This window comes from Oncorhynchus kisutch, linkage group LG29, assembly GCF_002021735.2.
Source record: "Oncorhynchus kisutch isolate 150728-3 linkage group LG29, Okis_V2, whole genome shotgun sequence".
NCBI lineage: Eukaryota > Metazoa > Chordata > Actinopteri > Salmoniformes > Salmonidae > Oncorhynchus > Oncorhynchus kisutch.
The window spans coordinates 7,450,477-7,473,888 of record NC_034202.2 but is presented as its reverse complement, the minus strand read 5'-3'; the positions used below and the strand labels follow the sequence as shown (position 1 = coordinate 7,473,888).

The 23,412-nt window shown below is 44.9% G+C and overlaps 1 protein-coding gene across 1 annotated transcript in view; it reads right to left on the bottom strand.

The window, feature by feature from the left end:
* LOC109874287 (high affinity cAMP-specific and IBMX-insensitive 3',5'-cyclic phosphodiesterase 8B) overlaps positions 1–23,412 on the bottom strand; it is a 105,512-nt gene that overhangs the window by 19,711 nt on the left and 62,389 nt on the right. The window contains exons 8-14 of the mRNA XM_031809542.1: positions 17,560–17,700; positions 17,311–17,399; positions 14,680–14,734; positions 3,266–3,302; positions 2,939–3,016; positions 1,815–1,891; positions 151–315 (exon numbers count right to left, since the gene is read on the bottom strand). Coding sequence (XP_031665402.1) covers positions 151–315; positions 1,815–1,891; positions 2,939–3,016; positions 3,266–3,302; positions 14,680–14,734; positions 17,311–17,399; positions 17,560–17,700 — 642 coding nt within the window. The remainder of the gene's footprint in view (positions 1–150; positions 316–1,814; positions 1,892–2,938; positions 3,017–3,265; positions 3,303–14,679; positions 14,735–17,310; positions 17,400–17,559; positions 17,701–23,412) is intronic.

Genomic DNA, 23,412 nt, shown 5'->3' with positions numbered 1-23,412 from the left:
AGGACGTTGATCACTGTGAATGATCCCTTAACTTGGTTTAATAGATCTCAGTGTGTGTGTGTATGTGTGTGTGTGTAAGTATGTTTGAGTGTGCATGTGCATGCGTGTGTGTGTGTGTGTGTGAGAGCGTGTGTGTAGCCCCTAACTCACGCTCATGAGACCGCCTACAAGGTCGTTGGTGTGTGGGTCGTCCTCCTTGGAGGCCAGCTGAGGAGAGTAGAGCTCTGTAGTCCTCAGGATCTCCAGGACTCGGTCCAGCGCCTCTGCTACGGACACCGGACTGGACTCCTGGGCCGCGTTGATGATGTTGATCACCTGGAGGAGGGAGAGAAGGAGGGAGATGTAGCACACAGTTACATTTGATTTAACACACACACAGCCCTAAGGGAAACTTCACTCTTCAGACAGAAAGTGCCTTTCTTTGAGCCTGTTTCAGGGAGCTCTACATGTGATGCCGTAGAAATCATGTCGGGAACCAAATGGACAAATGAAGCAGCTAGTCAGAGAAGATAGGAACAGCATAAAGCCTAGAGTTACACTCTGGTCTCTGGAGAGGCTTTCAGTCATAGGCTGATCCCAGATCTGTGCAATTAAATAAGGCCTTCACCTATCCCATCAAATCACCATCCATTCCTGTTGAACTCTCATCAGTGAATTAGATATAAAAAAAAAAACTTAGACTGGCACTAGAGTCAGATTAGACTGACAGATCTTTCAACTCTGTTGTCACAATCATTAGAATCGTCAGGTCAAACCTGACGTTGTAATCAAGGCTGATGCTTGCCAATCAGGTTTATTGGACACTGTTCAGTCAGACGGATCGACTTCAAGTTTCACTGGCCACAGAACTGCAAACAGCTTGAAATTGCATAACATTCCAAGAATGTCTGTAAATGTTCAGAGAACACCGTTTGGAGACTTTTCCTTCGGATTCTCAGATTCCGGGAACATTCCTGTGACATTCTGAGAACCATCAATAGTCAGTTGGGTCGTCTAGACGTTATGTGCCAACAATATGGGAACTTCAAACCACACTTGTTGTGTCCCAGATCCTCGCCAATGTGGTGTGGTTGAGAGGGCTCTGAGAAGATCTGTTGAGCTTTCTACTGCCTCTGATAGGTCCTCGTCCTCACGCTTGCTTCGGGGAGTGTCAGGTATGGTTCTAGGAACATCCTCTATTGGTTTGGAAGGAGCACAGAGTGGGAAAGGAGAGGGGAATGTGTGTGTGTGTGTGGGTTGGTTGGTTCTTCTATCCTTGTGGCGACCTAAAATCCCCCCAAATTCCCCACAAGGATAGTAGAACAAGGAAAATTCTCTGTCACGGGGACATTTCCCATGTCCTCACGAGGACCAAGGTTATTTTCAGATTAACGGTTAGGTTTAGGTTTACAATTAGGGTTAAAAAAAATGGTTTAGTGGTTAGGTTTAGAGTTAGAAGTTAAGTTTCGGGTTTGGATTAGGGTTACGTGTTAAGTTTAGGATTAGGGTTAAATTTAGGATTAGGGTTAAATTTAGGATTAGGGTTACGTGTTAAGTTTAGGATTAGGGTTAAGTTTAGGATTAGGGTTAAGTTTAGGATTAGGGTTACGTGTTAAGTTTAGGATTAGGGTTAAATTTAGGATTAGGGTTAAGTTTAGGATTAGGGTTAAGTTTAGGATTAGGGTTAAGTTTAGGATTAGGGTTACGTTAAGGGTAAGTAAGGGTAAGGGTCTAGGGAAAATAGGACTTTGAATGGAAATTCATTTTTAGGTTCCCGCGAGGATAACGTGCGCATGTGAGTGTGGGTGCGTGTGTGGCGTCTGTGCGCACTGTACCTTGGTGATGGGGGCCTCTATGGTCATAGAGTGGATTCTGGCTACAGATGAGTACCGGCGGTTTTGCAGACTGGGTGCTGGAGACAACAAGACACAAGTTACCAGGACTGCTAGTACCATAATATGCTCTTCGTCCAGTCAAACATTTCATTCTAGCTGATATTATATGAGCTTGTGAACTGAACCACGTACGACAGACGTGGCACATCAGACCACTGGACCTGTGGTGGCAGGCTGCTCTGTACAATGATGTATTATGTACAGTTGGGTCCCAAATGATTGGCACCCTTGATAAATACGAGCAAAAAAATGACAGTATAAAATAAATTATACAAACAGTGAGCTATAATTGTACACTCCAAAAAATTGAGGAATTATATTATTTTATACTAATACAATTGCTCAGAGAAAGATATTTAGTTTAACAAGTAATAAAAACAACTGGGGGAAAACAGATAGGCGTGCCAATAATTTTGAACCTGTTTTCAAGAGTCTAGCACCCTCCTCTTTCGAGGATAATGACACTGAGTCTTCTTCTGAAATGTTTTATGAGATTGGAGAACACGTTGGGAGGGATCTTCAACCCTTCCACCATTCAGAATCTTTCCTTGATATCCTTTATCTGCTGTTGTGGACTTCCCTTGTCAATTCAGACGAGAGAGAGAGAGAAAGAGAAAGAGAAGTTGGAGGACAAGAGAAGGACCACTTCAGCCCAGCTAATGAAAATAGCAACAGCTGCGTCATAGTGAGGGGGATGTCATCAGAGGCCAACAGCTCAACTGCCTTCCATAATGTACTGTAATCTGACTCATATTGTTCTCTGATCCTCCCTCTCTCCTCATCCCCCTTTCTCTTTACCTCCTTCCTCTCTCTATCTTCCCCCTCTCTCTGTGTCCTTCTCCTTAGGTCCTGTGTGGCTTAGTGGGTGGCTCGCAACACCCGGGTTGTGGGTTCAATTCGCAGGGGAGGGGGACCAGTAGAGAGTCTCTGCTAAATGACCAATTTTTTAAAATTCTTGTCTCTATATTTGTCTTCCCCTATCTCCATTGAGATCCCTCACTCAGTGTTCTCTTACCATTTCTCACAGACGCACGCACAGTACCCTGGTGTTCATACACACTCACCATCACTGCCACGTGAGCTGATTGACCTGGTATCAACCGACTCTTTCCTCCTGTCTCTGTGACGCAGGGAATGGCTCTCTGGGAAAAGAAAGAAATCAGGATGACGGACGATATGACCCAGATTTGGACTGAGACAATTTCTTAAAGATAGACAACGGTCTCACTTCTCGTCGCCTATGAGGGTTCAGTGTTCAACTTTGCATTTTAGATCAATTGTCTGAAATCCTTACGTGACGGGGGGGGGTTCAGGGATTTTGTCTCCCTGAAAGTTACATCAGTGGCCTTATGATGAATTAAAAGATTAAAGAGAGAGGGAGTGTAGCTTACCTGACTGGGAAGCTTCCTCTTTGTTGATCTTATGGACCTGAGACAGACAATAAGGAGAACCTGCAGTTTGTAATGGACCATATCACAGACAGAGCGAGAGGAGGCGAGGCCGGAGACTGAGACAGAGAGAGTAAGAGAGAGAGAGAGAGAGGAATGCGAGAGGGAGAGTGAGAGAGAGAGAGAAGGAGAGAGAATGAGAGCGCGGCGAGGAGAGCGAGAGGCCGAGAGAAGAGACGCGAGAGAACGCGTAGCGGAGAGAGGAGAGAGCGAGAGCGAGCAGGAGAGTCGAGAGAGAGAGAGCGCGGAGGGGAGGAGACAGAAGGAGGGAGGCGAGGGGGGAGAGAGATGAGAGAGTCGAGAGCCCGCGGAGAAAGAGGGGCGGAGAGAGAGAGAGAGAGGAGAGAGGGAGAGCGAGAGAAGGAGAGCGAGAGAGAGAGAAAGGAGGAGAGGAGGGAGAGGGAGGGAGAGAGGGAGCCGGAGATGAGAGAGAGAAGGGAGAGAGCGAGAGGGAGAGAGAAAGAGAGAGGAGGAGAGGAAAGAGGAAGGGAGAGAGAGAAAGGGAGAGAGAAAGAGAAAAGGGGAGAGAGAGAAAGGGAGAGAGAGACGAGAAGAGAGGAGACATGAGTGCATTAGTAGATCTGGCTGGCGTTTTGTAAGAAAGAGTTCCTCCTGCAGTTTTATTGTGCAATCCTTCGACCCGACAGTCTGTCAGGCTGCTGTGAGTTTTCCTCTCTTGCAGTGAGCGCGTATAACATACTAATAGACAGTCTCAACATGGACTCAACATTACCCAACTACTGCGCCCATAGATCTACACATTACTGCACACAGGAGGGTCAATCTATAGACCTGACGCATGTAGGGTTCAGCTGGGTTCATGTTTGGGAAGGTGTCAGTCAATATAGGTTCTTACTGTTTCCACAGCCATTGATTTCTATTTGCCAGCTGGCACAGGATGAGAAGTGAGGTGAGGTGAGGTGAAGATGGGTGGGGGAGCTGATGGGCTGTAAGGAGGATGAGGGGAGAGGTGTAAGGGGAGATGAGGTGAGGAGGAGGAAGGGTGAGGGTAGGTGGGGAGGGGTGACATTTCATTTTTTTGCTGAGTTTATGTGCAAGAAATGTAATTAAACGCTTGTCAAATGCAATAGAAAAAGGCACAACACAAACAATTACGATTTGAAAATATTGTTTCCTTTTGTGAGCTCAAAGTCACTGGAAGGTCACATCAGAAAATATAATGAGGTCTATCTGACTTGGTCGGGCTCTACTGTTACTAACGGTTCCTTCGGCCCCAGTAGCAGGTTAAGTAAATTACAGGTTAGGATAACGAAACTACTAAGCAACAAGGAATTGTTTTAAGAAGGAATTGTTTTAAGAAGGTCAAATCACGGATCATTTTGCTATTTGATTTTGATCTTTAAGACCCCTTGAAGTGTCATAAAAAGCACATATATATATATATATATATATGATGAAAAAATGTATTTGGCCTTACTGCTATTAGCAGGGGGGGGGGGTGATCAAACCAAAACTATAGGCGACTTTTGGGATGTGATACTGTGAGTCATCTTAGTTTACCTCTACTGCTCCCCTTCAGAGAGAGAGAGAAAGAGGGATGGAGAGGGAGTACAGTACAGAGAAAGTAAGGAGTGAGATGGAGGGAGTCAGAGAGAGAGAGAGAAAGAGGGATGGAGAGGGAGTACAGTACAGAGAAAGTAAGGAGTGAGATGGAGGGAGTCAGAGAGAGAGAGAAAGAGGGATGGAGAGGGAAGTACAGTACAGAGAAAGTAAGGAGTGAGATGGAGGGAGTCAGAGAGAGAGAGAAAGAGGGATGGAGAGGGAGTACAGTACAGAGAAAGTAAGGAGTGAGATGGAGGGAGTCAGAGAGAGAGAGAAAGAGGGATGGAGAGGGAGTACAGTACAGAGAAAGTAAGGAGTGAGATGGAGGGAGTCAGAGAGAGAGAGAAAGAGGGATGGAGAGGGAGTACAGTACAGAGAAAGTAAGGAGTGAGATGGAGGGAGTCAGAGAGAGAGAGAAAGAGGGATGGAGAGGGAGTACAGTACAGAGAAAGTAAGGAGTGAGATGGAGGGAGTCAGAGAGAGAGAGAAAGAGGGATGGAGAGGGAGTACAGTACAGAGAAAGTAAGGAGTGAGATGGAGGGAGTCAGAGAGAGAGAGAAAGAGGGATGGAGAGGGAGTACAGTACAGAGAAAGTAAGGAGTGAGATGGAGGGAGTCAGAGAGAGAGAGAAAGAGGGATGGAGAGGGAGTACAGTACAGAGAAAGTAAGGAGTGAGATGGAGGGAGTCAGAGAGAGAGAGAAAGAGGGATGGAGAGGGAGTACAGTACAGAGAAAGTAAGGAGTGAGATGGAGGGAGTCAGAGAGAGAGAGAAAGAGGGATGGAGAGGGAGTACAGTACAGAGAAAGTAAGGAGTGAGATGGAGGGAGTCAGAGAGAGAGAGAAATAAAAAAATGACAAAGAGAGAGAGGGGCTGAAAGATAGATGGAGAGAAGGAGAAAGAGAGAGATGAAGGTGATGTTTGATGTAGAGATACCCGACCCTAGCCCGACGGGCCCCAACATTATACATCGGGTTAGGGCCGGATAGAGCCTCTTTACTCATCAATAACAAGGGTACGGGCGTGGCTCGGGTATCACAAAATTCATCACTAGCATTTTGATGTGAAGCCATTTGCTGGTTCTCTGCTGCACAGTACGGTCGTATCTGACTAAGATCATAACATGGTGTCAGAAGTGCTTCAACCACGTCAAATATAAAGACAGGAGACTTTATGTCACAGGAAATAATTATGTTCCTTGAGTCTTGTCGTTTAGAATGACGAAAAAGTAGCTAACACTCCCCGCTCTCTCATGTCTCGTCATTGAGCAGAGCAGCCCAAGCGGAGCCATTGCTATGGACACTCAGACTCAGAGCGCCATGAGCAGGGTGCATGCAGAGCGAGCTGCCTATTTTATTTTTCTGCCTATTTGTAGATCTCCCATTTGTCGTTCGTTCAGCACATTGTTGACGTCTGACTTCCGACATTTTCCCGTGATTCTAAATGCAAAATCAGTTTGCAAGTCCACTCTTAGAAAAAAGGGTTCTTTGGCTGTGTCACGCCCTGACCTTAGAGGTCCTTTATTCTCTATTTTGGGTTAGGTCGTTGTGTGACTAGGGTGGGCATTTTAGTTTATTTATTTCTAGGTTGGCCTGGTATGGTTCCCAATCAGAGGCAGTTGTCTATCGTTGTCTCTGATTGTGGATCATACTTAGGCAGCCTTTTCCCACCTGTTGGTTGTGGGATCTTGTTTGTGTATAGTTGCCTTGAGCACTGCATAGCTTCACGTTAGTTTCTTTATTGGTTTTTCTTACAGGTTCATGTTAAATAAAGATGATGAACCCAACCCACGCTGCATTCTGGTCCGATTCTTACAACAACGCGCGTGACAGGCTGTCCTCATATTAACCATTTTGTTTCCAGGTAGAAACCTCTGTGGAAAGGTTCTACATTGAACCGAAAAGGGTTCCACCTGGAACCAAAATTGGTTCTTCATGGGGACAGCCGAAGAACCCTTTAAGGTTCTACATAGCACCTTTTTTTTCTACGAGGGTACTCTAAGCAGGCAGACGCTATTGGTGTGTTCGAGCCCTTAGGATTGAGATGACTAGTGACCTCTGATCCATTTAGTGCATCCTCACACAGGCCTCACACAGATGCTACTCAAACGGAACGTTACACATCGGCTCTATAGGGGGCTAATGGCAGCAGGTAGCCGGCAGGGTTGGGGCTCATTCCAATTCCATCTCCCTGTAAATTACATTGAATTCAATAAAAATTCCAGGTCAGTCTTTGAATTTAGAGATAATTAAATCCCTCCCATTTCCATGTTTGGTCGATTCCAATAATTAAATTCCCAATTCAATATCATAGCTTTACCTGGAAAAATACAAGTATAAATTATTTAGGACTGCAGTCAAGGTTTGATATTAAGTGCATTAATTCCATTAACTGGGAAATGTAGAAATATTGAACTCCAATTCAATTCCAAAGGTGACATGTTTTTACAATTTCAAATCAATCCCAATTCAAACAGTCCAAAGAGTCTAATTCCAATTAAAATCCAATTCCATAACTTGAAGACTGGTGAAATTCAAATTGAATTGAACGTAAATTCTTTACTTCATGAGTAAATTCAAGAATTGAATTGGAATTTCAAATTCAATTGGAATTGACCACAACCCTGGTAGCCAGCACTACTAACAGCAGCATGCATGTCTGTTGGCTACAGTCAGTTCTGTTGGGCTGCTAGCGGCATTAGCTGTCAACACAGGTCTGATAGTTTGATATGGGCTTGTCTACAGTGGTGTGCTGGATCAGACTCAGCAGTGGCCTGATACCTGCTTGCCAGCTGGGCGGTGAGACACACTCTAATGTTCCTGCACTGGTCTTTCAAAAGAGAGCAGTAGACTTTTTCTCTCTCTATCGACAACTTAGCTTGCTCTAGGTCTAATGCAATTTGCTCCTGTCATCAGGCACAACAGGATGTATCAGGGCACAAGACAACTGCTTCCAGTTCACTCTCAACAATCTCTCTCTTCTCACTCCCTCCTTCTCCATCTCTCCGTCTCTCGTTTTCTCCAGCGCGCACCAAATAGGGGAAATAGGGTTAAACACTGCTGAGGACACACGAGGTTGCCAGATTTAGCTGGCTTGCGTCTTAATGGCCTCCTTGGGCTGGAATGCACAAACATATATGAAGTAAAACGCAGTACATTACACTGGCTGGCGCTGCATGGGAAACATTCAGGAATATGGATGATGACTGTGAGTGGAGAGAGAGGAAGAGGTGGGAGAGAGAGGAAGAGGTGGGAGAGAGAGGTAGAGGTGAGAAAGAGAGGAAGAGAGAGAGATGGGAGAGAGAGGAAGAGGTCAGAAAGAGAAAGAGAGAGAGATGGGAGAGAGAGAGAGAGAGAGGGAGAGAGGAAGAGAGAGAAAGAGATGGGAGAGAGAGAGAGGAAGAGAGAGAGATGGGAGAGAGGAAGAGAGAGAAAGAGAGAGAGAGATGGGAGAGAGAGAGAGAGGTGAGAAAGAGAAAGAGAGAGAGAGATGGGAGAGAGAGAGAGGAAGAGAGAGAGATGGGAGAGAGAGGAAGAGAGAGAAAGAGAGAGAGAGAGAGAGAGATGGGAGAGAAAGGAAGAGGTGAGAAAGATAAAGAGAGAGAGAGAGATGGGAGAGAGAGAGAGAGAGGTGGGAGAGAGAGAGAGAGAGAGAGAGAGAGAGAGAGAGAGAGAGAGAGAGAGAGAGAGAGGAAGAGAGAGATGGGAGAGAGAAAGAGAGAGAAAGAGAAAGAGAGAGAGAGAGAGAGAGAGAGAGAGAGAGAGAGAGATGGGAGAGCGAGAGAGGGAGAGAGAGGAAGAGAGAGAGATGGGAGAGACAGGAAGAGAGAGAAAGAGAAAGAGAGAGAGATGGGAGAGAGAGAGACAAAGAACGAGAAAGAGCGAGAGAGAGATGGGAGAGAGAGAAAGACAAAGAACGAGAGACAGAGCGAGAGAATAACAACCATGGGATATGCGTCAACAGCAACCTTGGGAAAATCCTCTGCATTATCATTAACAACAGACTCATACATTTCCTCAGTGAAAACAGTGTACTGAGCAAATGTCAAATTGGCTTTTTACCAAATTATTGTACAACAGACCACGTATTCCCCCTGCACATGCTAATTGACAAACAAGCAAACCAAAACAAAGGCAAAGTCTTCTCATGCTTTGTTGATTTCAAAAAAGCCTTCGACTGAATATGGCATGAGGGTCTAATATACAAACTGATGGAAAGTGGTGTTGGGGGAAAAACATACAACATTATAAAATCCATGTACACAAACAACAAGTGTGCGGTTAAAATAGGCAAAAAACACACACATTTCTTCCCACAGACCCATGGGGTGAGACAGGGATGCAGCTTAAGCCCCACCCTCTTCAACATATATATCAACGAATTGGCGAGGGCACTAGAAAAGTCTGCAGCACCTGGCCTCACCCTACTAGAATCTGAAGTCAAATGTCTACTGATGATCTGGTGATTCTGTCACCAAACAAGGGGGGCCTACAGCAGCACCTAGATCTTCTGCACAGATTCTGTCAGACCTGGGCCCTGACAGTAAATCTCAGTAAGACCAAAATAATGTTCTTCCAAAAAAGGTCCAGTTGCCAGGACCACAAATACAAATTCCATCTAGACACCGTTGCCCTAGAGCACACAAAAAACTATACATACCTCGACCTAAACATCAGCGCCACAGGTAACTTCCACAAAGCTGTGAACGATCTGAGAGATAAGGCAAGAAGGGCATTCTATGCCATCAAAAGGAACACAAAATTTGACATACCAATTAGGATCTGGCAAAAAGTACTTGAATCAGTTATAGAACCCATTGCCCTTTATGGTTGTGAGGTCTGGGGTCCGCTCACCAACCAAGAATTCACAAAAGGGGACAAACACCAAATTGAGACTCTGCATGCAGAATTCTGCAAAATATCCTCCGTGTACAACGTAGAACACCAAATAATGCATGCAGAGCAGAATGAGGCCGATACCCACTAATTATCAAAATCCATAAAAGAGACGTCATTCTACAACCACCTAAAAGGAAGTGATTCCCAAACCTACCATAACAAAGCCATCACCTACAGAGAGATGAACCTGGAGAAGAGTACACTAAGCAAGCTGGTCCTGGGGCTCTGTTCACAAACACAAACAGACCCCACAGAGCCCCAGGACAGCAACACAATTAGACCCAACCAAATCATGAGAAAACAAAAAGACAATTATTTTGGAAATAACGAACAAAACTAATTAACACAAACTAAAATGCTATTTGGCCCTAAACAGAGATTACACAGTGGCAGAATACCCGACCACTGTGACTGACCCAAACTTAAGGAAAGCTTTGACTATGTACAGACTCAGTGAGAATAGCCTTGCTTTTGAGAAAGGCAGCCGTGGCTCTCAAGAGAATACAGGCTATGTGCACACTGCCCACAAATGAGGTGGAAACTGAGCTGCACTTCCTAACCTCCTGTCCAATGTATGACCATATTAGAGACACATATTTCCCTCAGATTACACAGATCCACACAGAAATAAAAAACAAACCCTATTTTGATAAACTCCCATATCTACTGGGTGAAATACCACAGTGTGTCATCACAGCAGCTTGAGACCTGCTGTCACAAGAAAAGGGCAACCAGTGAAGAACAAACACCACTGTAAATACAACCCATATTTATGTTGACTTTCCCTTTTGTACTTTAACCATTTGCACATCGTTACAACACTGTAAATATACATAATATGACATTTGTAACGTCTTTATTCTTTTGGAACTTCCGTGAGTGTAATGTTACCTGATCATTTTATATTGTTTATTTCACTTTTGTATATTATCTACTTCACTTGCTTTGGCAATGAATTGAATTGAGAGAGGGGGAGGGGGGGGCAGTGCATGTGATGAGAATGATAGACAGAGAGAGCAGAGGGGGGGAGCAGTTAAATAGAAATAGGTCCTACAGGGTGAAGGTCTACTTACAGACCCTGCTCTCTACTCAACAACTAGACTATAACATGCAGACTAGGGACATCGGCCAAGTGTCCCGCTGGGAAAGACCAGAAAGAGGAGTTGTTCTGATTCGTGCTCAAAGCAACTCTGCCTGGCTACCCATCCACATCGCTCTGGCCAAACGCCACGCCCACTAACAATTCTTCTCCATTCAGGATGAGTCGTCAATAAATCTATCCAGGTCTACGCAGAAACAGACTGCTCCCTTTTCTCTTTATTTCACTGGATAGTCTCCCGTTGAAGTGTCCTGAGGTAAGGAATGTTTCTGGAAGTACAACACTGCTGTCTTGACAACAGTTGGCCTCAAGGATTCCAAATCAGAAAAGTACTGTAAGGGATGATAGGGCAACGTCATAAATCACACTGCAATGAAGAGGAGATGGGTGAGCTATTTTCAGTTCTTTCCCAGAGTTGACTTTTCCCTTAGTCAGCAGTGCTCAGCACATCACTTGATTTCTACTTCTATGTATCCTCTACCTTTTGGGGAGAGTGGGGTAAGTTGAGCCAAAGGGGTGAATTGAACCACACGTGTTTCTAGGAAACCATACACAACATTCATAATTTGACCAAATATTTATAATTTCATGGAGTCTGTGAAGGAAGAAACCACATGGAAAAAGTTAGGTAAAAAAAAAAAGAAGGATTTTCACAAAGTCAAATGAAATGATTGTGGTATAGGTTTCATGATGGTTTCAAATATATATAAATACAGTAGCTTGCGAAGTATTCACCCCCTTGGCATTTTTCCTATTTTGTTGCCTTACAACCTGGAATTCCCACATCATGCTGTGGGAATGTTTTTCAGCGGCAGGGACTGGGAGACTAGTCAGGATCAAGGGAAAGATGAACGGAGTGGTCCTTGATGAAAACCTGTTCCAGAGCGCTCAGGACCTCAGACTGAAGCGAAGGTTCACCTTCCAACAGGACAATGACCCTAAGCACACAGCCAGGACAAAGCTGGAGTGGCTTCGGGACAAGTCTCTGAATGTCTTTGAGTGGCCCAGCCAGAGCCCGGACTTGAACCCGATCGAACATCTCTGGAGAGACCTGGAAATAGCTGTGCAGCGACACTCCGCATCCAAACTGACAGAGCTTGAGAGGATCTGCAGAGAAGAATGGGAGAAACTCCCCAAATAAAGGTGTGCCAAGCTTGTAGCGTCATACCCAAGAAGACTTGTGGCTGTAATCGCTGCCAAAGGTGTTTTAACAAAGTACTGAGAAAAGGGTCTGAATACTTATGTAAATGTGATAGTTTTTTTATATATACATTTGCAAAAATGTCTAAAATGTGTTTTTGCTTTGGCATTATGAGGTATTGTGTGTAGATTGATGATGTAATTCAAAAAAATCTATTTTAGAATAAGGCTGTAACGTAACAAAATGTGGAAAAAGTCAAGGGGTCTGAATACTTTCCGAATGCACTGTATGTCTCAAGTTTTGAGGGAGCATGCAATTAGCATGCTGACTGCAGGAATGTCCACCAGAGCTGTTGCCAGAGAATTGAATGTTAATTTCTCTACGTTATTTTAGAGAATTTGGCATTACGTCCAACCTGCCTCAAAAAAACGCAGACCACGTGTAAACACACCAGCCCAGGACATCCACATCTGACGCCTTCACCTGCAGGATCATCTGAGACTAGCCCCCCTGGACAGCTGATGATACTGTGGGTTTGCACAAGCAAAGGATTCCTGCACAAACTGTCAGAAACCGTCTCAGGGATGCTCATCTGGGGGCTCGTCATCCTCACCAAAGTCTTAACCTGACTGCAATTTGGTGTCGTAACCGACTTCAGTGGGCAAATGCTCACCTTCGATGGCCACTGGCTCACTGGAGAAGTGTGCTCTTCACTGATGAATCCTGGGTTTCAACTGTACCGGGCAGTATGGTGCCGTGTGGACGAGCGGTTTGCTGATGTCAACGTTGTGAACCGAGTGTCCCATGGTGGTGGTGGGTTTATGGTTTCAACTGTACCGGGCAGTATGGTGCCGTGTGGACGAGCGGTTTGCTGATGTCAACGATGTGAACCGAGTGTCCCATGGTGGTGGTGGGTTTATGCGCAGGAATAATGAACGAACACAACTGCATTTTATCGATGGCGATTTGAATGCACAGAGATACCGTGACGAGATCCTGAGGTCCATTGTCGTGCCATTCATCTACCGCCATCACCTCATGTTTCAGCATGGTAATGCTAAAAAAAAATAGCTAAACTTAACCCACTGTCCCCCATTGAGATGAAAAACAAATCTCTTTTAAATGTTATAATGCTAAACAAATAGGATGTGGAGATCTGTCACATGTAGGACCGGAGACAACCTAGTGATTCCCAAGGATAAGAGTCAGGAGAGAAAACAGAACAGTGCTTTGCTTTGGCACGCAGATGGAAACATTGGACTCACCGCTAGTCAGAGACAGCAGATGAAAGGCAGTGTCTAGCTAGCCTAGCGTAGCACAGGTCAGAGAGCAGCTAACTTGGCCTGAAGGTATTAATAGCTCTGGCGGTGTCTGGCTGCTAGCCCTCTCAGGCCTTAGCAGGGGATGCTTATTGTAGCTTAGCGCTAGCTTAGCTTAGCATGAACACTAGCTCTTAGCCTACAACCCTACTGAGCACCACGTGCTCGTGAGCAAGCCAAAACAATACAGGCCACTATAGACTACAGATGCCATAAATGCAATAACAATGCTAGCATGCCAAAGCAACTTACACAGTCATTAGACACCTTCTCTTACTCACATGGTACTGTACATACACAGTAGAGTGGACAAGCAATGACTACCACATAGCATAGTACTGTCCGTCAGACTGGTACGGAACACTTGAGGCCAACAAATTCAAATTCAATGAAATTTGTAACGCACAAGTGTAGACTTTACCGTGAAATGCTTACTTACGAGTCAATTTCCCAACAATGCAGTTAAAAAGTAAGAATATTAACAAATAGAGCAAAAGAAACTAGTAACAATAAAATAACAATAACAAGGCTATATACGGGTTATATACAAGGAGCACTGGTACTGAGTCAGTGCAGGAGGTACAAGGTAGTTGGGGAGATTGATTGAGGTAATATGTACATGTCGTTTCGATGATTGATGAAAGTACTATGCACATTTAGGTAGGGGGTGAAAAGCAGAATGTCTGGGTAGCCATTTAATGAACTGTTCAGCAGTCTCATGGCTTTGGGATAGAAGCTGTTCAGAAGCCTTTTGGTCGCAGACTTGTTGCTACGGTGCCACTTGCCGTGCGGTAGCAGAGAGAACAGACTGTGACTTGGGTGGCTGGAGTCTTTGCCAATTTTTAGGTCTTTCCTCTGACACCGCCTGGTATAGAGGTCCTGGATGGCAGGGAGCCTTGCGGTCGGATGCAGAGCAGTTTCCATACACATTGTACTGCAATGAAAGGCATCATACAGTAGTAGAAAAATGGTCTTCACATGGCTACCATAGGGCTGTCCCTGAACCACTTGAGGTTGCATGTGTACCATATAGCTACAATGTTAGCATATAAGGGAAAAGCACAGGAAACACCACCTGCCTTCCATACAGCATAGAGCTGCCATTGATCCACAAAACCTTGAGGCCATATGAGTTATACTTGACAGAAAAAAAGGGGAGATCAATAAGTGTTTTTTTCTTTTCTTGACGGGGTATATATTTCTCTTATGTAGACATAGTTGAAGAATAGGTCATGTAGCTATCTACCAACGATTAAGACCACCTTGACTGCTCTGGTTACATGAAACATAAAAATAATTTTCATTATTGTTTATCTAACTTCTGGCTGCATGGCTCACCTGTTTGTTGTTGTCACTGTGGGGCCTCTTGATGGACACAAAATGGCGGATCTTTCTGTAAAGAGATTGAAAGAAAAGCATATTAGATTGGGAACCATATGTAGCCAGTTACCAGTTAACAACCTGTCAACCACCAGTTAACCATTTAAACAACCAGTTAGTAACCAGTTAAAAAACAGTTAACAACCAATTAACTGTAAGCGGTCCTCCTAGAAGGAAGACCAGTGGCGTGTATTCATGGATGCCAAGAGAAGCCAGGCTTCCACAAATATTTGACCCCCAAAAATAAAATGATCGTTTGTCTCTCTGTGCTTTCATCATTTTCTGTCAATTCGCAAGTGGCAGAATCTCACCGGAGAAATCATCCGAGTGAGGGAAACAGCGCCCCTCTGTCTCAGTATGTGTAGCCCATGTATCTGATGCTGTCTGGAACAAAAGAGTATGACATGTTGCCACCGTAGCATTCGATTGATTGATGCCAGCAAGCATTTGGCCTCCCTTGAAAAACTATTTTAAAATAATTTGCCAATCAGCGTTGAGCTCAACTGTGGGTTGTCCTGGCGCAGAAAAACAACCCCCAAGGGAGACCTGTTTGGATTTGGCTTCGCACCAATCAAATCACATCCTAAGCAACATGTCATCATTCTTGTCTGCTTGTGTTAATGTCCTGCAGTAGTTAGCTTGCAAAACCGGACCGTTCCTAAGCCATGGACGGAGATGTGGATTTGGACTTGTGGTTTTGACTTAATTCTCTTTATACGCCAAACGATTAAGACAGCGGTTCTGATCTTATCATAAATGAATATGTTGTGACACTGGCCTGAGACGATTGAAGTTCAATATGTAGCCTAGAAGTAGCAAGTACCATCACGTTAACTAGCTAACTTAGCTGGTTCATTGCTGCCCATGAGAGGAAGTTAGGCTCGCAAGCATTTCAGCTAAGTAGCCAATGAAAACAAAACTAAAAGCATACTGTATGACAGAGCCATAGACCATTTTGCCAACATGAAAGAGAAGAGGATGGCATTGGCATTCAACTAGTCTACAAAAGCCTTTCATTTTTTCAATTGTGCACAAACACACACACAGACAGCACATGATATTTAGAAACATTGATAGGACTAAATTGTTTTTGGTATCTTAAACTTTGTTTCCAGTGTATTAAACTAAGCATATACAGTGCATTCAAAAAGTATTCAGACCCCTTCACTATTTCCACATTTTGTTACATAACATCCTTATTATAAAATGTATTAAATTGAAAAACAAATACTCATCAATCTACACACAAAACCCCATAATTGTTGCAAGTGTATTAAAATTAAAAAACAGAAATACCTTATTTACATAAGAGGCGACTCCGGGATGCTGGCCTTCTTGGCAGAGTTCATCTGTCCAGTGTCTGTGTTCTTTTGCCCATCTTAATCTTTTCTTTTTATTGGCCAGTCTGAGATATGGCATTTTCTATGCAACTCTGCCTAGAAGGCCATAATCCAGGAGTCGCCTATTCACTGTTGAGGTTGAGACTGGTGTTTTGCGGGTACTATTTAATGAAGCTGCCAGTTGAGGACTTGTGAGGCGTCTGTTTCTCAAACTAGACACTCTTATGTACTTGTCCTCTTGCTCAATTGTGCACCGGGGCCTCCCACTCCTCTTTCTATTCTGGTTAGAGCCAGTTTCGCTGTTCTGTGAAGGGAGTAGTACACAACGTTGTACGAGATCTTCAGTTTCTTGGCAATTTCTCGCATGGAATAGCCTTCATTTATCAGAACAAGAATAGACTGACGAGTTTCAGAAGAAAGTTATTTGTTTCTGGCCATTTTGAGCCTGTAATCGAACCCACAAATGCTGATGCTCCAGATACTCAACTAGTCTGAAGGCCAGTTTTATTGCTTCTTTAATCAGGACAACAGTTTCTAGCTGTGCCAACATAATTGCTAAATACTTTTCTAATGATCCAAATGATCAAGCCTTTTAAATGATAAACCTGGATTAGTTAACACAACGTGCCATTGGAACACAAGAGTGATGTTTGCTAATAATGGGCCTATATGTAGATATCAATTTTTTTTTTAAATCAGCCGTTTCCAGCTATAATAGTCATTTACAACAGTAACAATACACTGTATTTCTGATCAATTTGATGTTATTTTAATGGACAAAAGGACATTTTTAAGAGACCCCAAACTTTTGAACGGTAGTGTATATGACTTTTTATAGATTTGCAAACATTTCTAAAAACCTGTTTTTGCTTTGTAATTATGGGGTATTGTGTGTAGATTGGTGAGGGAAAATAACCATTTAAGGCTGTAATGTAACAAAATCTGCAATATTTGCTTTGTGGAATTCACCGGAAAGATGTTGCTCTCTGGTTTTGTGATGAAACAAACGTATGTGTAGTTGAATTCATGCCGCCACTGTGTGACTGTTTGTTGTCATGACCTTATTGTATATCACGGTGGAGTCTGAACGAATGGATTATACAGGAAACAACACAATTTGGCTTTTTGGCTTTTTGATTGGCTTGGCTTCCCCAGTGATTTCACCCACACACATCTACTGAGGAAGACAGCGGCTTGCCAGAGTTGATCAACTCTGTTATTTAAGTGGAAGGGGCAGGCAGTGACTTACCCTCCCTGGCCAATCACAGGCGTGATCTTGACATGCTGCTGTATACTGTCACCCGACTTCCTCCTGGCGTAGTAGATCCCCTGCCACTCCTAGACTTAGAGAAAGCTACAGTCAGGCGACACCATAACACTCCTAGAGAATTACAATCGGACAACTGAATAGAAAACACAGGAGGAAAAAAATCTAGATGAATAGTTGGATGTTCTTCAATGAGGTCCCAAGGTTTTTCAGTGTCTAATGCTCTCTCACCTTTCCTTTCTTGATGCAGGTGTTGATGGTGTCTAGAAGATCTGCTCGGTTCTTGTCACTCTTGGGGAGTTCCGTCAGCTCTTTCCCTATCAACTCTCCCTTGTGGTAACCCATCATACACTCAAATGCCGGGTTCACATACTGGGGGAGGAGGGAGAGAGATTGATTGGTTTTTCCATTTTAACTTGATTTATTTCACCATCATTTCACTGAATACCTAAACGACCCAGCAAAGGTCAAGACCGACTGCGTTTTGTGTGTGTGCACGTGCGCGTGCGTCACTGGCGTAGCGTAGTTTCTCGTCCACCGCAAAGTCAGAGTTTGGGCCCTCCCCTCCCTATTTTTTTTTTAACCGCTTCAGCCACTCACAAAGCATATACTATCGATCGCTGTCCATGGTTCTGAAATTGCAACGTTTACGCAGCTGCCTATCGATATGCTATCAGATGATGTGGTTGTCATTATCTCATGTTAAGCCTGCCGTTTATGTTTCATGAAGCTATAGGCCTACAGGGCCATCCGTCTCATCAATCGTAGGCTTACCGGTGTTCACAGAAGGGGGGTTGCTCTCATGAGCTGCCGCTGGGTCTCCGGCAGTCATCAGCTTAGTTTTCTGGGAGAGGAGGAGGAGGAGAAGGTGGGCCGGCACTCTCACTAGAGGAACTGCCACTGTTCTCGAGGACAGGACGAAGAGGAAGAGGAGGAGGGCTGGCACTCTCACTAGAGGAACTGCCACTGTTCTCGAGGACAGGACGAAGAGGAAGAGGAGGAGGTGGGCCGGCACTCTCACTAGAGGAACTGCCACTGTTCTCGAGGACAGGACGAAGAGGAAGAGAAGGAGGGCTGGCACTCTCACTAGAGGAACTGCCACTGTTCTCAATGACAGGACGAAGAGGAAGAGGAGGAGGGCTGGCACTCTCACTAGAGGAACTCCCATTGTTCTCGAGGACAGGACGAAGAGGAAGAGGGCTGGCACTCTCACTAGAGGAACTGCCACTGTTCTCGAGGGCAGGACGAAGAGGAGGAGGAGGAGGGCTGGCACTCTCACTAGAGGAACTGCCACTGTTCTCGAGGACAGGACGAAGAGGAAGAGGAGGAGGTGGGCCGGCACTCTCACTAGAGGAACTGCCACTGTTCTCGAGGACAGGACGAAGAGGAAGAGAAGGAGGGCTGGCACTCTCACTAGAGGAACTGCCACTGTTCTCGAGGACAGGACGAAGAGGAAGAGGAGGAGGGCTGGCACTCTCACTAGAGGAACTCCCACTGTTCTCGAGGACAGGACGAAGAGGAAGAGGGCTGGCACTCTCACTAGAGGAACTGCCACTGTTCTCGAGGACAGGACGAAGAGGAAGAGGAGGAGGTGGGCCGGCCCTCTCACTAGAGGAACTGCCACTGTTCTCGAGGACAGGACGAAGAGGAAGAGGAGGAGGGCTGGCACTCTCACTAGAGGAACTGCCACTGTTCTCGAGGACAGGACGAATAGGAGGAGGAATGCACCTGTAATGGTCGGGACTGGTAGGCTGCTACATAACTAAGCCTACTAGCTTCTGCCTGCGATGGTGTTTCGTCGGTTGAGGACGAGTTGGTAATTCGGTCATTTGGCACGACCTTGATCAGGTAACGATTTCCTGCATTGTTTTCGTGCACCACTTGGTCTGGCCTTGTCTTTATCCATCTTGAAGAACATACTCACTCTCCATCCATATCAAGAGTCTGACCTGATTTCCCTTAACTTTTTTGAACTAGATGCACGATGCATGAAGACTCACCCATACCAATGTAGATTGGTCAAACACTTGGCTTGCTACATGTGCAAATTAAAAAGGGGAGTTACTGTCAGAATGATTGATATATTTTTTTATATACACAGTTGAAGTAGGAAGTTTACATACACTTAGGTTGGAGTCATGAAAACTTGTCTTTCAACCACTCCACAAATTTCTTGTTAACATACTATAGTTTTGGCAAGTCGGTTAGGACATCTACTTTGTGCATGACACAAGTCATTTTTCCAACAATTGTTTACAGGCAGATTAGTTAACTTATAATTCACTGTATCACAATTCCAGTGGGTCAGAAGTTTACATACACTAAATTGACTGTGCTTTTAAAGAGCTTGGAAAATTCCAGAAAATGATGTCATGGCTTTAGAAGCTTCTGATAGGCGAATTTACATAATTGTAGACCTCCACAAGTCTGCTACATGCTTGGAAGCAATTTCTAAACGCCTGAAGGTACCACGTTCATCTGTACATACAATAGTACGCAAGTATAAACACCATGGGACCACGCAGCCATCATACCCCTCAGGAAGGAGACGCGTTCTGTCTGCTAGAGATTAACGTACTTTGGTGCGAAAAGTGCAAATCAAATGTCCTCTGGTCTGATGAAACAAAAATAGATCTGTTTGGCCATAATGACCATCGTTATGTTTGGAGGAAAAAGGGGGAGGCTTGCAAGCCGAAGAACACCATCCCAACCGTGAAGCACGGGGGTGGCAGCATCATGTTGAGGGGGTGCTTTGCTGCAGGAGGGACTGGTGCACTTCACAAACTAGATGGCTTCATGAGGAAGGAAAATTATGTGGATCTATATTGCGGCAACATCTCAAGACATCAGTCAGGAAGTTAAAGCTTTGTCGCAAATGGGTCTTCCAAATGGACAATGACCCCAAGCATCAAATTAAATCAAATCAAAGTTTATTTGTCACGTTCGCCAAATACAACAAGTGTAGACCTTACAGTGAAATGCTTACTTACAGGCTCTAACCAATAGTGCGAAAAAAATGTATGTGTGTGTGTGTAAGTAAGTAAAGAAATAAAACAACAGTAATAATACATTTTAAAATATGAGTAGCAAGGCTCTATACAGACATCGGTTAGTCAGGCTTATTGAGGTAGTATGTACAGTACATGTAGGTATGGTTAAAGTGACTATGCATATATGATGAACAGAGAGTAGCAGTAGTGTAAAAGGAGGAGATGGCAGGTGTCGCCCTGGTCTTAGTATTTTGTGTTTTCTTTATTATTTTGGTCAGGCCAGGGTGTGCCATGGGTTATTTTATGTGGTGTGTTTTGTCTTGGGGTTTTTGTAGGTCAAGGGATTGTGGTTAGTGGGGTTGTCTAGAATAGTCTATGGCTGCCTGGAGTGGTTCTCAATCAAAGGCAGGTGTTTATCGTTGTCTCTGATTGGGAACCATATTTAGGCAGCCATATTCTTTGAGTGTTTGGTGGGTGATTGTTCCTGTCTCTGTGTTTGTTTGCACCAGATAAGGCTGTTTAGGTTTTCACGTTTCTTGTTTTGTATTGTTCGTGTTTATCTTTTATTAAAGATGAATCAAAATAACCACGCTGCATTTTGGTCCGCCTCTCCTTCAACGGAAGAAAAACGGAACAGCAGGAGATGGGACAGAATGCAGATAGCCCAGTTAGCCAATGTGCGGGAGCACTGGTTGGTCAGGCCAATTGAGGGAGTATGTACATGGATGTGTAGTTAAAGTGACTATGCACATAAGATAAACAGAAAGTAGCAGCAGCGTAAAAAAGGGATTGGGGGCGGCACACAATGTAAATAGTCTGGGTAACCATTGGTTACCTGTTCAGAAGTCTTATGGCTTGGGGGTAAAAACTGTTGAGAAGCCTTTTTGTCCTAGACTTGGCACTCCGGTACCGCTTGCCATGCGGTAGTAGAGAGAACAGTCTATGACTGGGGTGGCTGGGGTCTTTGACAATTTTTAGGGCCTTCCGCTGACACCGCCTGGTGTAGAGGTCCTGGATGGCAGGCAGCTTTGCCCCAGTGATGTATTGGGCCGTACACACTACCCTCTGAAGTGCCTTGCGGTCAGAAGCCGAGCAATTGCCGTACCAGGCAGATATGCAACCGGTCAGGATGCTCTCAATGTTTCAGCTGTAGAACCTTTTGAGGATCTCAGGACCCATGCCAAATCTTTTTAGTTTCCTGAGGGGGAATAGGCTTTGTCGTGCCCTCTTCACGACTGTCTTGGTGTGTTTGGACCATTCTAGTTTGTTGTTGATGTGGACAACAAGGAATTTGAAGCTCTCAACCTGCCCCGTCGATGAGAATGGGGACCTGCTCGGTGCTTATTTTCCTGTAGTCCACAATCATCTCCTTAATCTTGGTTACGTTGAGGGATTGGTTGTTATTCTGGCACCACCCGGCCAGGTATCTGACCTCCTCCCTATAGGCTGTCTCGTCGTTGTCAGTGATCAGGCCCACCACTGTTGTGTCGTCTGCAAACTTAATGATGGTGTTGGACTCATGCCTGGTCATGCAGTCATGGGTGAACAGGGAGTACAGGAGGGGACTGAGCACGCACCCCTGGGGAGCTCCAGTGTTGAGGATCAGTGTGGTAGATGTGTTGCTACCTACCCTCACCACTTGGGGGCGACCTGTCAGGAAGTCCAGGATCCTGTTGCAGAGGGAGGTGTTTAGTCCCAGGTTCTTTAGCTTCGTGATGAGCTTTGAGGGTACTATGGTGTTGAACGCTGAGCTGTAGTCAATGAATAGCATTCTCACATAGGTGTTCCTTTTGTCCAGGTGGGAAAGGGCAGTGTGGAGTGCAATAGAGATTGCATCATCTGTGGATCTGTTTGGACGGTATGCAAATTGGAGTGGGTCTAGGGTTTCTGGGATAATGGTGTTGATGTGAGCCATTACCAGCCTTTCAAAGCACTTCATGGCTACAGACGCTTTGTGTTCTTGGGCACAGGGACTATGGTGGTCTGCTTGAAGCATGTTGGTATTACAGACTCAATCAGGGACATGTTGAAAATGTCAGTCAAGACACCTGCCAGTTGGTCAGCACATGCCCGGAGCACACGTCCTGGTAATTCGTCTGGCCCTGCAGCCTTGTGTATGTTGACCTGTTTAAACGTCTTACTCACGTCGGCTACGGAGAGCGTGATCACACAGTCATCTGGAACAGCTGATGCTCTCATGCATGCCTCAGTGTTGCTTGCCTCGAAGCGAGCATAGAAGTGATTTAGCTCGTCTGGTAGGCTAGTGTCACTGGGCAACTCGCGGCTGTGCTTCCCTTTGTAGTCTGTAATAGTTTGCAAGCCCTGCCACATCCGACTAGCATCGGAACCGGTGTAGTATGATTCAATCTTAGCCCTGTATTGATGCTTTGCCTGTTTGATGGTTTGTCGCAGGGCATAGCAGGATTTCTTGTAAACTTCCGAGTTAGACTCCCGCACACTGAAAGCGGCAGCTCTACCCTTTAGCTCAGTGTGAATGTTGCCTGTAATCCATGGCTTCTGGTTGGGGTATGTACGTACAGTCACTGTGGGGGACGATGTCCTCAATGCACTTATTGATAAAAGCCAGTGACTGATGTGGTGTATTCCTCAATGTCATCAGAAGAATCCCGGAACATGTTCCAGTCTGTGATAGCAAAACAGTCCTGTAGTTTAGCATCTGCTTCATCTGACCATTTTTTTAATAGACCGAGTCACTGGTGCTTCCTGATTTAATGTTTGCTTGTAAGCAGGAATCAGGAGGATAGAGTTGTGGTCGGATTTACCAAATGGAGGAAGAGCTTTGTACACATAGCATTTTTTGGCCCTCTGGTTGCACATTTAACATGTTGATAGAGATTTGGTAGAACTGATTTATGTTTCCCTGCATTTAAGTCTCCGGCCACTAGGAGCGCCGCCTCTGGGTGAGTGGTTTCCTGTTTGCTTATTTCCTTATACAGCTGACTGAGTGGGGTCTTAGTGCCAGCATCTGATTGTGGTGGTAAATAAACAGCCACAAAAAGTATAGCTGAGAACTCTCTAGGCAAGTAGTGTGGCCTGCAATTTATAACAATATACTCTACTTCAGGCGACCAAA